The sequence below is a fragment of the Pseudophryne corroboree genome, chromosome 1, assembly GCF_028390025.1.
Source record: "Pseudophryne corroboree isolate aPseCor3 chromosome 1, aPseCor3.hap2, whole genome shotgun sequence".
NCBI classification, from domain to species: Eukaryota; Metazoa; Chordata; class Amphibia; order Anura; family Myobatrachidae; genus Pseudophryne; species Pseudophryne corroboree.
Genome location: NC_086444.1, coordinates 1,062,825,261 through 1,062,841,745, shown reverse-complemented (window position 1 = coordinate 1,062,841,745; position 16,485 = coordinate 1,062,825,261). Strand labels below are relative to the sequence as shown.

The 16,485-nt window shown below is 43.2% G+C and overlaps 1 protein-coding gene across 7 annotated transcripts in view; it reads right to left on the bottom strand.

The window, feature by feature from the left end:
- The window catches only part of LNX1 (ligand of numb-protein X 1), a 291,491-nt gene that overhangs the window by 221,124 nt on the left and 53,882 nt on the right, over nt 1-16,485 (bottom strand). The window contains exon 2 of one of the 7 annotated variants that reach the window (XM_063920929.1): nt 10,720-10,987. The exons of 4 other annotated variants lie outside the window; for them this stretch is intronic. In XM_063920929.1, the coding sequence (XP_063776999.1) occupies nt 10,720-10,811 (92 nt within the window). In that variant the 5' untranslated portion in view covers nt 10,812-10,987. Of the gene's footprint in view, nt 1-10,719; nt 11,129-16,485 lie in introns of those variants that run through there. 2 more of the 7 variants (XM_063920928.1, XM_063920930.1) reach the window with 2 other exon arrangements.

The window sequence follows — 16,485 nt, the reverse complement described above, 5'->3', positions numbered from 1 at the left end:
GTTAAAAATCAATGACAAGCCATGTACTTTTAGAAGAGATTTACCAAATGTCCTATGAGTGTTCTCATACAAAGCCACTTTATTTCCAGAGCGTTAACACCTCTGAGAGCTGTAGGCAATGTCAGTACTGATGCAGAATGTTTGCGTATGCTATTTTTAGTATGTGGAATGGGCTTCAATAATTTGTGTTACACACGTAGAAATGTTTATCATGGTCTTTGAAGCAAAACAGGTAAAATGTGTCTCAGAGATATGCAACATTGTTGCAAAAAGAAAATACCATCAACAGCTGTGGCTGCCTGCTACTGTATGGCCTACTCCCATCTATTACAGTTCATTTCATTTAATATTTATTAACAGTTACTTATATAGCGCACATATTACTCAGCATGTGACAGTGACTGTCCAGTCATTATTATCAGTCCCTGTCCCCGTGGAGCACACAATCAGCAGTGTCACAAGGTAGTGCAGGGGAAGCGGATCGCAGTGACTGGGTGCCAGGTGCTGTACTGTGACATTATCATGCAGTCACTGAGGAGGAGCTGGCTGTGCAGAAAGAGACTTCGGGGCAGCTCACCATCTTCAGGAATGCTGGGAATACCCCCCGGAGTGATGTAACGGGGCCTTCTGCAAGGCCACACCCCTTCCCCATGAGGCCATGCCTCTCTTCAGATGCACACGTCTCTGCTTACAATATATCTTCCCTACCCTGCTGTAGACACACACACTATGGTCAGGAGCCATTAACCTCCCAGCGAGTTTTTGGAATGTGGGAGGAAACCAAAGTACCTGGAGAGAAACCATACAAACATGGGGAGAACATGCAAACTCCACATAGATAAGGCTCTAGTTGGAACCAAACCCAAGCCTTCAATGCTTTAAGGGCTGCCAGATACATTTCAGATGAAATCTCAAATACACAAACAAGATATAGATGTTTCTTTCATAACATGGTGCAAAGTACAGAAATGTGTTACAGCCATGGGCTTTTCTTGGAAGATTAAAATGGTTGCAACACTTTTTTTGGCGGTGGTAGAAATAGTAGGCCGGTACACCTAAATGCGGTTTTTCATATGTGCGTCTGCCCTGCTAACGTCTGGGGCGCAAAATGCGCCTACTTTACAGTACGTGAAGTGAACTTGTTTCTTTAACAAGGTACTTATATACACACCGATATACAAGTGTCACATATCAAATTAGTCAGTGCAGTCCCGCAAAGCGGTTTTGTTGCAACGCATTGCGACTAAGACACAGATTTGCACGAAAAGGCACTACATTTGAAGTTTTTATATAGCTAGGGGATAGAACCATAAAGCTAGGGCAGCAATCTAACGGCTCGGGTTAGAAAAACTTTATGAAGTTTTGAAAGAAAAAAATTAACATTCTGCAGATTAGGGTCTAAAGTTGGTGCAGCGGGATCGGTATGAAATACCTCCAATCAAAATTCGGACGGTCGAAATCCCGACAGCAATTGACCGATGGTCAAAATCCTGACAAGGTCAAAAATCCCGACATGGACAAAATACCGACATGTAAAATACCGACATGTAAAATGCAGACAGGTCAAAATACCGACATGCGTTTTTCGTCCTTTTTTTGTGTATGTCGACATAGGTCAACATGGACACCATGTAAGTGTGCTGCGTCCTCTCGCATGGCTTGCTCGGATGGTAAAGTATGAACAAGTCGGTTTCAATTAAAAAAATCCTGAAAAACTCATGTCGGTATTTCGACCTGTCGGCATTTTACATGTCGGCATTTTGACCTTGTCGGTATTTTAAATGTTGGTATTTTGTCCATGTTGGGATTTTGACCTTGTCTGTATTTTGATTGGAGGTAAATTGACTGCATCCCGGTGCAGAGCTTAGGGTACTTGCGGTTCATCACACTAAACTAGCTGCAATATTGGGATAAAAAACTATTTTCATCTAATCAGTAGATAACACTTTTTTCCCGCTAAACAAGTTTTGTAACAAAAAAAAAGCCATTAATAAGGTCATTGTTTTATATTTGTACATTTTTTTTTTACAGGACTTGGCATTCAAAAACAGCTATATACTGTATTTATTTATCCTAACACCGCAGGTCAGAGAGACCAGGGGCATTACACAGCGGATTTGCAGGGGGTTCTGACCTCTAAACCACTGGATTTACTAATCAGCAGTTTGGCCTTTCACTCTCCAACTGCTTGGCTCAAACCAATGGAAAAAGACGCCACAAAACCACCATAAAACCGCTGCATCCAACTAACTTATCAGACAGGAACAAGCTTTTTAACCTGTCTCACCTGTCAGAAACTACTATTTGGGTGGTTTTGACTGTGGTTTTAAGGCAGTCTCCCAGATGCTGCTTAGTAAATTGGATGGTTCTAAAGCCCCATACACACTAGACGAGAAAGTAAAAGATCTCGCTCAGAAGGGTCAAGCTGAGGGAGATCTTTTACAATCTTTTACAATCTCATCCAGTGTGTACACTCAATGTCGTTAACGATGCGCGCATTGTTAACGACCCCCTCCCTCGTCTGAACATGTACAGACGAGGGAGGTCCTCGTTAACGACAGGCGTCGTTCCCCTCTCCGCCCCCCCCGGCGTTGCTCCTTTCCCCACTGGCATCGGCAAGTGTGTATGCACTTGCCGATGCCCGCATCCCGCCGGGTCTCTGCCACCGCCAGAAATTGGGTTGGCGATGTGTAGCAGGCTGTTTCTAAAACATGATGGCTTCACAGCGGTTCAACCAAAGCTAAAATAAGGTTTTAAGAACCACCAACTTGACAGCAATCAATGACAATATAAATGTTTGAATGCTACAGTAGATTCATTAGGGGTTATTCCAGTTTGTTAAGCAAACCAAAAAAGCAAACAACTAGGCAAAGCCATGTTGCACTGTAGGTGGGGCAGGGTAAATACTGGCTGCTTATATATACTGCAAGTTAGATTTCCATTTGAACACACCCCACCCAAATCTAAATCTCTCTGCACGTTACATCTGCCCCACCTGCGGCGCAACATGGGTTTGCTTAGTTTCTTGCTTTTTTTGGTTTGCTAACAAACCTGAATAAGGCCTAATGCTTTGAATGCTGCAGCGATGGAAGCCATAATTTTGCCTCAAGCTTTAGCTATACAGAGTGATCGGTACACTGTTTATGATTATGCAACTGAGGCCCATATGCACACTGCACCCATCAGTGGCGGAACTAGCGAGCGGTGGGCCCAGGTGCGACAAAATGCTTTTGCCCCCCCCCCCCATCCCATCCAAGTCCACCCCCTCACCCCTGGAGAGGATCTGGCGAGGGGGACCTGCTCAGGGCCAGAGAAATGGATACCTAGCAACAGTGCTGTAACTAGACATTTTAGCGCTGTGTGCAAGAAATGGCATCGGAGCTCCCCCTCTATGTAAAACAGGGGCAGTGCGTGCCACTGGCGCGCACAAAAAATATAGGGGTGTGGCTTCAGGGGGAAGGGGTGTGGCCACAAAATAATACCAATTCACATAACCGTGCACAGTAGTCTCCATTATTCAAATTACAGCGCACAGTAGCACCACTACACCAGGTAGAAACCCTTTTACATCTTACAGCGGACAGATTCCCCTTTTTTCGCATTACGGCAGACAGCATCCTCTTTTTACACATTACGGCAGACACGGTCCCCCATTTTAAACACATTGTGGCAGACAGCGTCCCCCATTTAACACATTACGGCAGACAGCGTCCCCCATTTAACACATTACGGCAGACAGCGTCCCCATTTAACACATTACGGCAGACAGCGTCCCCCATTTAACACATTACGGCAGACAGCGTCCCCCTTTTTACACATTATGACAGACAGCGTCCCCCTTTTTACACATTAAGGCAGACAGAATATATAGATAGAAAGAAAGAATAGATTATACTTACAGTCTCCGTTGGCAGTCAGGCTCCTCGGTGCAGCTTCTTCTGGCAGAGATCCCGGGCAGGGGAGAAGGAGGAGGAGGAAGGAGGGAGGGAGAGAGGGAGCCACAGCAGCACAATGTAATTAGTGGAGGCGCTGCTGCAGCTGTCCCTCTCCTTCACCATAGGCTGTCCTCCGCCGCTGTGAATGCTGGGATGCGCTTCCCAGCATTCACAGCGGCGGACAGCCTATGGTGAAGGAGAGGGACAGCAGCAGCAGCGCCTCCACCAATTACACAGCGCTGCTGCAGCTCCCTCCTTCACCTCCCCCTCCTCCCCCGTGGCCGATGCGCTCCTCTCTTCGGAGGGCGGTTGTTTGCTGCGGGCAGTGATGGCCCGCAGCACACAGCGGCATGTAATGAGTCAGTTTGACTCATTACATGCCGCGCTGCTTTGGGCCCCTAGACAGTGGTGGGCCCCAGTGCAAGGCACTGCTTGCACTGGTGGTAGTTCCGCCACTGGCACCCATTATAGATACTCTACATCACTGAGCTAAAGCAGCTATATAATGCCAGTCCACGGCCTATCAATCGCAACACTTGCTCTAGACCCCTTCTAGCTCCCAACAATATTGAATTGAAAGTATTGGGTTATTGCACTTGTCGGAGCAAAACCTTCTTCAGTTCTACAGTATGGGACATTTATAACAATTCCAGAAAGATGGTGTCATCTAACTGTTTGCTTTGGTAAGCTAAGCTGCATTTGCCTGGCTGCAACACTCACAAAATATTTTTACTCTGAGGCAATTCTTCTAAATCAGTGGTTCTCAAACTTGGTCATCAGGACCCCAAATAGTTCACATTTTCCAAGTCACCCAGCAGGTGCACAGATGTATGACACAGGTGGAGCTAATTATTTTACTTGTGATTCTGTGAGGAGACCTGGAAAACATGAACTGTTTGGGGTCCTGAGGACCGAGTTTGAGAACCTATGTTCTAGATCACAGGTTCTCAAACATTATGTCCTCAGGACCCCAAATAGTTCAGGGTTTCAAGGTCTCCTCTCAAAATTGCAAGTGTAATAATTAGCCCCAACTGTGGATCTTTTAAAATGTGTCAATGAGCAATGAATACACCTGTGCACTTGCTGGGTGAGCTGGAAAACATGAAATGCTTGGGGTCCAGAGGTTGGAGTTTTTGAACCACTTTTCTAGATCATCATTAAACAAAAGCTTGCCATAGGCATGTCTGCAACATATAAATCTACATTATATTTTACTATACCTTCAAAGAAAACAAGAAAACACAAATCAACAATAAATATGAAGAAAAATGTGTTATAATCCAGTCATAGTTTTTTTTTCATATTAAAGCTGTTATAAAGTGCACAAAACTACTTTGTTCCTATGAGGATAAGACGTATATGTATACAGTTTCAATTAAATTGTATAAATGTTTGGTTATTATGAAAGCGTTATTAAGTTTGGACGAGCAGTCCCAGATGTCCTATTGATATTCATCTAGCAGCTGTACAGCAGGCGAATGATAAAATATTATTTAAGTGAGCAGGACAAGTGGGTTTTCCAGTCAGTCACTATATAAGGTTCTCACCCTGTGTAACATATGTTCTGTGGGTAGTCATTTATTTTGTTAGGGTTGAGAGATGAGGGGAGGGTATCATTTTTTGATGTCTACAAGCAAAGGCAATTGTGCAACGTGACAAAGGGGTCTATTAATCAAGCAGTGATAACGGTGGAGAAGTGAGGCTGTGGAGAAGTCGCCTATGGCAACCAATTAGCTGCTCCGTACAATTGTATAGTATTCAAATTATAAATGTTACTTCAATGCTGATTGGTTGCCATGGGTAACTTCTCCACTGGCTCACTTCTCCACACTTTTCATTGCTTCATGAATGCTGCAGACCCCTAAAAGACTAGTGCATACCTCCCAACATGACCCTCTCCAGGAGGGACAGAATGCTCTGCTCCTGGACTTAATGATTGCCATCACCTGTGCTGTAACACCTTTCTTATCCATTCACCTGTTCAACACAGGTGCCGGCAATCATAAATTAAGAGAAAAGTCCAGAAGCAGAGCATTGTGTCCCTCCTGGAGAGGGTCATGTTGGTAGGTATGCTAGTGTACAACTTCAACATTGAGGTTTTATTGTACACTCTTTGTTGCCCAACCTCCTCTTCTTAAAGATGACTGATTTTCAACATTTACTCCCATCTTTTACTGCAGCCCCACTGATTTATAGTCACTCTTACTAAAAAATGATGGTGTATTTGAGCTCAAATTTTGCAGCTCAGATAGACCTGGGATGACAGTAGCTTCATTCAGGAACCAGCTTATGGGAAAAGAGACAGTGGATCTGCCCCCAAACAGTATTTATATTATGGTGGGTTTTAACCATGTCCCTGGAACTTGGTCCTAGAAAGTTTAGCTGTAGCAGTATACTGTACTGGAGTAGACTGCTCCCTTGCTCCAATGGACAGACAGCCTGAAATGCAGACTGGCTAAATAAGTAAAAATGAAGGAAAGTAAATAGTTGTGCAACTGAAGTTTATTTGCTATGACACCGGCAGCTGGGATTGCTTTCTCACAAAAATGTTATTAGGTTTGCCTGCTAAAAGGTTCTAGGACAGGCCGAGAGAAAAGCTTGGAAATATCAAATGCCTGTTGCCAAAAACTTTCATACCAGAGGATTTTTTACAGGACGTGTGAAGTATTTTTGGACGGCGGTTTCTCTGACTCGCTGGTGTAAGTAGTACGTGTAACAGCATGCTAATGACAATGCATCATTTTCAAGAAAGCAAATCTCAAAAACATTAGTTTGGCATGAAAAATATGCAAGAAATTCTAAAGATAGTGAGAACATGTCCAGCAAGATTGGATCAAATTAACAATGTGACCTGAATCGTGTATGTTTGAGTCTTGGTAACTAGGTGGCCTATGGACTAATGGCCAGTACTGACGGGAGAGATGTGTGCTGAGCGATCTTAATACAGACCGCTCAGCAAACATCTCTCTCGATGTGCGATGTGTGCTGAGCGAGGGGGTCGGACAGGGGGCCAGCTCATTTCACCGGGTGAAATGAGCGATGTGCTAGATTGAGCCCTCATGCAGGCCAATCTAGCACCGGCGATATCACTGTGGGGGGTACACACAGAGAGATCCATGCTTAACTTCTAAGCAATCTAGTCAGATTGCTTAGAATTTAAGCACTGATCTTTCCGTGTGTACCCCCCTTAAGCCTTGGAGAGAGAAAGTGGAGAGAGATAAAGCATACCTCCCAATTCTGGCCGGGCTGGAAGAGGGACAGCATCAGCGTGCACTTGAAATTAGGGGGGGGTGTCCTCGCAGGTAGGGCGCGTGGAGTTGCGGGAACTGCCGCAGTTGCGAGCCATGCCTCATTTTCATCACTCTGTGGACATGCCCAGGGCACTGTGAGCTGCTGACTATGTCCCCAGTCCCTTTATCCTGGTGAATAGACATTGTGTGCATGCTACAGTTTCTATTCACCGCTGCTCTGCTAAGTACAGCAGCAAGTGAGAGGGGGCCTGCCAACTTTCCCCTTCACGTGGGACATTGTGACCCGCAGGTGAGACAGCGAGACAATGCCTGAAAAATGGGACTGTCCCACCAAAATCGGGTCAGTTGGGAGATACGGATAAAGTACCAGACAATCAGATTCTAACTGCCATGTTGAAAAATGTCAGTTAGGAGCTGATTGGTTGGTAGTTTATCTCTCTCCAGACAGTACATAGGTCCCTAAATCTGTTTGTTAAGAGTAATATAGAGTAAAATCTTATCATTTACTTTCCAACGTTCTATTCATACTCTCTCAATTGGAAAATAGCTGGGCGTTCCCGACTTTTTCAGTGGGACACAAGTTCTATTAAACCAGTGTTATTCCCAGTTCTACCAATAAAACCTAGTACTATATGGATAAGGTCCCAGTCCTGAGTATTTGCTATTAAATTGACTATTAAAAATATAGAGAGGCACTGAAAACTAGAAGCAAGATCAAAAGATATAAATACTGATGTTTTATATGGAATTGTGGAATGCCACACACATAAATGGTCACCGAATGTCTCCTATAGTCACTGGGGATCAGGTTTCATTTGTATTCCAATTGCATGTGCTACATGTGCCCATAAAATCAGAACTGGCTATATATGCAAAATATGCCAGCTTCACTCCTGGAGACAACAATGGTATAGGTGGCATTACTGTACTTTGGCTGCGATTACACACCCCATACATCATCCACTTTGTCCTTTTCCCTTAGTGCACAAAATGTGTCTCAGCAGAAAACTAAGGGATAACATTTTGTTTTTTGTTGCACAAAAAAATTGAGTTTTGTGGGAGAAAAATTTAATTTTTGTCCAACTATACTTGCAGTAAGTACCATAAACAGCTTAACAAGAGTGTAAAACTCCACTGCCAGTGAGCGGTACACTTGAGGTAATTTGTAAATGGAATTTAGTAATTATGCTGCAAATTACAGAACTCCCCCCCCCCCATACGATATTTCCCAAGTGCCAAGTGTTCGGCCAGTAGATTTGGAACATGGCCATATTTATTGGAGATCTTATGAAATTGTAGATGACTATTTATCAACACCTATATTCTTGCCCCTCACTTAGCCCAGTTTGTAAAACAATCTAATGTTTGGTGAAATAAAGCAAAACTTTCTTGTTCGTAGTTCACCTTGTGCAGCAAACTCTCTTAACCAAATAATATTCCTGCGTGGAATGCTCTTCGTACCGCTAAAACAATTTAACAAAGAGTATGAAACTTACAATTGAATAATACATTAATAACAATTTAATAATATAGAGACAGTTAAAAATACATTAAACTGGTCAGCTTGACTGAATAACTTTGACATCCATCTTTTAATCTATGCTGTTTTGTATTTTTGTTTGTTTATTTTATCAGGTAGAGTGATGTCATAGTGTAAGTGGGTGGTGCTTTCTTGCTGATTGTACAGGCAAATGAGTCTGACTAGTGCAATGCGTTTTCCCTGACTTTGTCAAAAATATTATGTTTGTATTTAAAAAAAAAAAAAACATTTGACCTGAATACGGCTTGTGTGATGATTATCTACCACATGTCAATATGCTGTAGGCAAAGGTTTCTAAATCTCACTTAGGAAAAGTCACTGTTCAGAAGACATCCTTATGTTTAACCTTGCCTGATAAGACACAAGTATTGGCAGCCTTAAGAGCAGTTACACTGAATGTACACGCTACACGCTAACAGTAGCTTATCTCCATTCAGCCCATTCATTGATTCATCTGTTGACATTGGAAAGCCTACAGTGTGCCAGATTACCTCTAATCAGTGCTTGGGATGTGTCATTAATTATTATACCGGTTACACCTACTGTATGTGTGTCTGCATGTCACCCTGTTGCAAAGGTAGATCACAAAGCATAAACACACGGACACGTGACAAGACATATCTGTTGATTCACACTTCACAGAGAGCTAATTGGAGAAGAGGAATGGCTGCTATAGCCCCATTTTTTCAGTCATGCCATGAGCAATTACAGAGCTATTAATTAATGATTAACGATGTGCAAGAGATCAGGATGTAGTCTACAATAAACTCTTTGTTTCAGTCCCCATTTGTTAGGTCTGTTTAATTGGGGCAGGCATACTTGCTGTCAGGTGGAGATCCTGGATGGAAGGGGTCCTGCAATGTCACTTTAACCTAGTCCCTCCAGTCTCCAGGGCTCATCCATCACTCCAGTGCTCACAGTGACCAGTTCAACACGTATTTCACTTGTGACCTGTATTACTTATGCTTAAAGCAAGCACAGTCATAGGGGAAATGAATTTATCATAAAGATATTTCACACACACACACAAATCCTGCTCACTTCACTGTCGCTACATGTGGAAATGGATTGTCTCCATGTCAGCAAACAGATGATTTTCATTTCCCTGTTGTTTATTCATGAGCAAAAGAAGAAGATTCTGCTTGAATGAAAGGACGCTAATTATCTTCCTTATGCATACAAATGAGCTATCTTAAAGGGACAGGCTTGGTCCTGGGAAGACCAACAGTATGGTTAACAACTGACAAATTGACCGACCCTAGGATGTATATATGTATGTATGGCAGGGAATTTTAGACTGTAAGCTCTGATGGGGCAGGGAGTGATGCAAGGGACTACATATTCTTACATCTCTGTATTATAGGATTGATGCCATATAAAAAAACAATAATAATAATGGATTGATGCTATATAAATAAATAAATAAATAAAATAATAATAATAATAATAATAATAATAATAATAATAAAATTCCAGTGCTGTGCCACTGTTTAAAGACATTTTGCCCTGGGGTAAATAAGTCAGTGGCTGGCGTATAGTATACCACTGATACAATGTGGCATTGCTTTGTGTTACCCAGCGCATACACACCTACTGTACAGGTAGTTCATTGAAAGGTTTATTCAGAGGAGCATCTCTTCTGAGGATTCTACCTATACTCTAAAACCTCTCTTTCCTGATTAAAGAAATATATGAATCTAAAATAATTCCTATAGATTTAACACCTTCTCAGCCATATGAAACTGTATTTCCTTTGTCTATTCCAGAGAGCCATGGCACACAGTTTCCAGTCAAAAACACAGAAAAGCATAATACACATATATATTTTATTGTAGGGGATTATCTTTAATGCAGAACAGAACTTGGTTGTGACCTATCCGTGTAAGGTACAGAATGACAGACTTTTACCTCCAGTTACCAAGGCAGGGAGGGCTCGGACACAGACGTGGACAGGACACACAGACACACATATAGTATCACTGTGAGTACTCACAGTTCAGAATACAGGAAATGAAGATTGCCCATATTGTCTATATAGTTGGCAGGGCTTAGCCAAGGTAGAACCAATAACAGTAGAGCCTTCATTGTGAGCACAGCGTCAGTATGGCTTCTTCCTCACCAATTTCTTTGCCTGCTAGTACGATAAAAAGAAAAAGGCTTCCAGCTTCTAGGACAGACAACTCTTTCTCAGATGGCTGGTTAGTTGCTTACATCAGATGTAGCACATCATGGTTCTCATTGAGATCTCATACTAAGCAATGCTGGGAGTATAAAAAAAATAAAAAATCATTGACCTGTAAGAGGATTAGTTCATTTGGATGTGAGATTGGTAGAGACGTGAAGGGTTAGAGACAATGCAGCATGGATGGCGAGACAGTGACTTATGCTGGGAAACAGGCTGATGTAAGGTAAAGGGACCAGCCTCCTGCACGACACAGAGTGGCTCTCTACAAACAGCTGGTACATTTACATCACTGGCTACTAGCATATGGGTTGTGAGAGCTTAGGAGAGAGCAGAGAGCTGACTGCCTGATGATGTGCCACACAATATACAATATACAATATAACGAGAGAGAGAGAGAGAGAGAGAGAGAGAGTGTGTGTGTGTAGATAGATAGATAGATAGATAGATAGAAGAGATAGATAGATAAAAAGATAGAAAGATACACAGTTCGTGTGGACGGCTTTAAAATCACAATCAGTGATTGCACTATTGTAACGTGTTCCGGGAGAATGCTATTGAAATGTTTATTTCCCAAACTACAGGAATCGGTTACACTAGCCGCACGGTAAAGAACAATTTATTTAAAGAAAACAATTGTTGCACACTGATTGCTAATGTACTATTATGTTTTTAAATTGCATAAAAAGCAGAGATACATTACTGACAGAGGTCAATGTGAGTCAATATATATGGTTTAGTGTAAGAGCTGTTGAATATACACCAATCAGCCATAACATGAAAACCAATGACATGTAAACTGAATAACACCGATTATCTCGTTACAATGGCACCTGTGAAGGGGTGGGATTATATTTGGTAGCAAGTGAACATTTAGTTCATGAGTGACAAGGGCCAAATTATGATGGCTACATGACTGGGTCAGAGTATCTCCAAAATGGCTCTTTTGGAGTGTTCCAGGTATACAGTGGTTAGTACCTACCAAAACTGGTCCATAGAAGGATAACCAGTGACAGGGTCATGGGCGCCCAAGGCTCATTGCTGCACGTGGGGAACAAAGGCTAGCGTGTCTGGTAAAATCCACAGAAAAACTACTTTTACACAAATTGTTGAAAAAATGAATGCTGGATATGATAGAAAGGTGTCTGGACACACAGCTTACTACATATGGGGCTGCATAGCTGCAGATGGTTAGACTGCCTATGTTGACCCCTGTCTACCAAAGAAAGCACCTGTCATTGGGCATGTGTCAGAAGAACTGGACCAAGGAGTAATGGAAGAAGGTGGACTGGTCTGATGCATCATGTTTTCTTTTATGTCATGTTAACAGTTGGGTGCATGCTCGTTATTTACCTGGGGAACATATTGCACTGGAATGCACTATGGGAAAAAGGCAAGCAGGCGGTGTGATGCTCTGGCCAATATTCTTTTAGGAACCCTGGATCCTCGAATTCATGAGGATGTTTCTTTGACATGTATCACCTACCTTATCATTATTGCAGACCAAGTACATCCCTTCATGGCAAGGGTATTTCATGATGTCAGTGGCCTCTTTCATCAAGATATTGGGCACGGCCATAGTGCAAAAAATGTTCAGAAATGGTTTGAGGAACATGACAAAGAGTTTAAAGTGATGACTTGGCCTCCAAATTCCCTAGATCCCAATCCGATCAAGCATCTGTGGGATGTGCTGGAAAAAATAATCCGAGCCATGGAGGCCACACCTTGTAATTTACTAGGATTTAAAGGATCTCCTGCTAACTTCTTGGTGCCAGATACCACAGGACACCTTCAGAGGTCTTGTGGAGTTCATGTATCGATGGGTCAGAACTGTTTTGGCAGCATGAGGGGGGCCTACGCAATATTAGGCATGTGGTTTTAATGTTATGGCTGGTTGGTGTATTTTTCCCATTGACTTTTGGGTAACATAGAAACATAGAATGTGACTGTGGATAAGAACCACATTTGGTCCATCTAGTCTTCTTTTTTTTTTTTTCAACATTAGATATTTATTAAAGATTTTAGAACATATAAAGGGGGGGGGAGAGGGATACAGAAAAAAAAGGAGAAGAAGGGGATTGGCGGGGCGGGGGACAGGGGTGGGCACGGGGGGGGGGGGACGACGGATACAATTCTGATACAGACATGGTTACTTGGTAATCTTTCCACACAGGTCCACAGTAAAATTAGACATATGTATATACATTCAGGTACATTATATTAAATCATTATACAAGCTTAGGGCATAATGGCCCTCATTCCGAGTTGTTCGCTCGCTAGCTGCTTTTAGCAGCAGTGCAAACGCTAGGCCGCCACCCTCTGGGAGTGTATCTTAGCTTAGCAGAAGTGCGAACGAAAGATTAGTAGAATTGCTACTAAATAATTATTTGCTGTTTCCGAGTAGCTCCAGACCTACTCACAGATTGCGATCAGCTCAGTCCGTTTAGTTCCTGGTTTGACGTCACAAACACGCCCTGCGTTCGGCCAGCCACTCCCCCGTTTCTCCAGACACTCCCGCGTTTTTCACTGACATGCCTGCGTTTTTAGCCAACGCCGTGAAAACGCTGAGTTGCCGCCCAGAAACGCCCCTTTCCTGTCAATCATTTACTGAACAGCAGTGCGTCTGAAAAGCGTCGTACGAACACCAGAAAATCTACTAAGTTTTGTGTTAAATAACTTAGCACATGCGCGTTGCGTACCATGCGCATGCGCATATAGCAACAAATCGCAGCATAGCGAAAATCGGCAATGAGCGAACAACTTGGAATGACCACCAATATCAGCAGAACGTCAGCACAACATCATCAGCATAACAAAAGCCCATAACGAGTCAATGGGAACAAACTGTATAGAGGGTCTCTCACACCAAAGTATGTGACCTATACGTAAACCAAGAAAACCAGCGGAGAAAGTGGTTTGACGATTGAGGGGAATAGGGTAAGCCTGCGGTTTCAAATTCATAATGGGACTAGACGCGGCTTCAACCGCAGCTAAATTGAGAATTTGTGGATGTGCGCCAATTTTGTGCGATCGTGAGTTTAGTTGATATTAAGATGTGGCCCATCACATATCGATCGTTCAGCGAGAGATCATCTTGAAACAGATGGAGTAAGGCTAATTTAGGGTGGGGGGAGATATGGAAACCCAGAACTTTTGATAAAAGGGTAAAAACTGCAGACAAAAGGTTAATGGGTGCTGGCAGGACCAAAAAACATGGAACAACGTTCTGACATTGTTACAATTGTGCCAGCACATATTGGAGATGGATGGCCAAATTGGATGGAGTCTCAAAGGGAGTTAAATAACGGCGGTGCACAAGCTTATAGAAATGCTCTATGTGAGACATACATTTAGATAAATTGAAACACTTATGGAAAACCCTCTGCCAATCCTCATCTGTAATCGTGCATGTAAGATCGTTTTCCCACTTAACAAGGGAGGTTAATTTTGCAGGAGATTGTAGGCCAATAAGGAAATTATACCACCTTGTTATACCAACTTTGTTATCAACTCTAGCAACTAATTCTCGTAAATATTTAGGTATCGAGTAAACTCTATGGGGCGATATTGTGGTGCTGTACAACCAGTGATGTAATTGTAAGTATTTCTAAAAGTCCCTAGGGAAAAGGGAAAATTGAGATTGAAGTTGGCTGAATGGCAGTAGAACACCGTCAGTGGTAGCCCCACCAAGTGCAAGCAGGCCATGAGACACCCAGACGTCTAATTTTAAGTCTGGGAACAGTGAGGCAATGCCTACTAATGACAGGTCGGTAGATGGAAAAGAGTTATCATCTATTTTAGACACCAGTTCCAGCTAAGCCTTACGCGCTGATAACACCACCACAGAATGGGTAAGAAGATGCAAACCCTCTGACTCCAGAAGCCATAGTACAACCGTTATGGGAAACTGAGATATTAAGCCTTTTTCCAGAAGAACCCACCTAGTCTGACTATTTTAACCTTTAGGAAATCTCAACCCTATTTGAGCTTTAGTTCTTTGTAAGGTAATTGTAGAATACTTGTTTAGTTAAGTATTCTGATCAACAGATGCTTAGCAAATACCCAGGAATGCTTCCCAGAATCCAGGGATTCCTGCTTATATTTCAGCACATTAGTTCAAGTTTATATTTAAAGAGTTTATAGGTTAAAAGACAACCAATCAATATTCTTAACTTGCATAGTAAAGTCTAAGAGAGATCTATCCACTGGGAGACATGGTATATATATCCTGTCGGACGAACACCGGTACCGAACAGTTACATCCTCCAGACTTGGCTGTATAAATGCATATGCCTGTGTGATAGGGGACTGAACAGCCAGATGACCATAAAGACACCTTATGAGGCTTCAGAAATATGGTAATTCTTTATTGCTTCTACATAGGCCATGAACTAGAAACAGGAGAGCATTCGGTGGCGTCACTGGGGTTGGTGTCACAGTAGACCAAGTCTGGACCCTGTGCATGCCCAAAAAAGAGGGTGTAGCCTTGCAGCGCCCCCCATTTTAATCATTCTGGGGGCGTGCCCAGCACTCCAAGAGATCTACTCACCCACTGCTCTACTTTTGTGTAGCCCGCTCAATTGGTGTCACCCATTGCACTCCGCACCCCCCTAGTGACGCCACTAAAAGCACCTACACAAAAAACAAGGATAAACAAGTGCTATGCCCCAAAATGATGACATTCGCAAGAGGCTTTTGTGTGACTCCTAAGCTACAGGGTATTTCCCTGTAAATAGACCATCACTAAATAGGAGGAGAAGGTTGTGTTCTTATATGAAAATCCAGTAAAACACACATATTGGGCCCGATGCAGTAGTGTTTGGAAATTGTGTGTTGTCACCGAACTGCGTAAACTGAAAAATGCATACATTTGTCTGCATGTAGAGTTGTACATATCTTCTGGTGCAATTGCTTTGCTACTAGTCAGTGGAGTATCTATAATAGCTCGCCATAGTCCAGCTGTGCCATTTTCCTGGAGACCCACTGGCATGTGACGTCGGTCCCCATCTCACTTAATACAACCCTGCTACCAGTGTCGGACTGGGGCATGAAGGGTCCACCGGGGAAATGCAGTTTTGAGAATGCAGTTGGAGGCAGTTAGAAGCTTAGCTAACCATTGGCGAATGCATTATATATAGTAAATACTGCTAGTGCGTGCATGATAATGTACCAGATTGATAACAGCAATGCACTGTAGGAATTACACCATAGTCCTGTGCAGTACAAAGTAACATATGTGGAACCTGATCCCTAAGGAAGGGGTGGGCCCACAGGCAGTGATGCCTACCAGCGGAACGGGGGGAGGGGGGAATTGGGCAGCACACAGATCTCTCCCTCGGCGGATGGCGGGCACTTTGAGGCTGCTGCTGTTTCCTTGCAGTGCCAATGTCGCTGCTGTGAGTTTAGAAATCTCACGCACTGGTCAGAGACCACCCTGATCTCTCTGTGACATCCCGTCTACAGCCAACGGGGATAAACGCGGGATGCATAGCGGTCCAGAGTGCACAGCATCCTCTCCCCCATCTTGGTGAACCTGTGGAGACCCCCGGGACGGCCACCCCTGTCACCCCACCTATA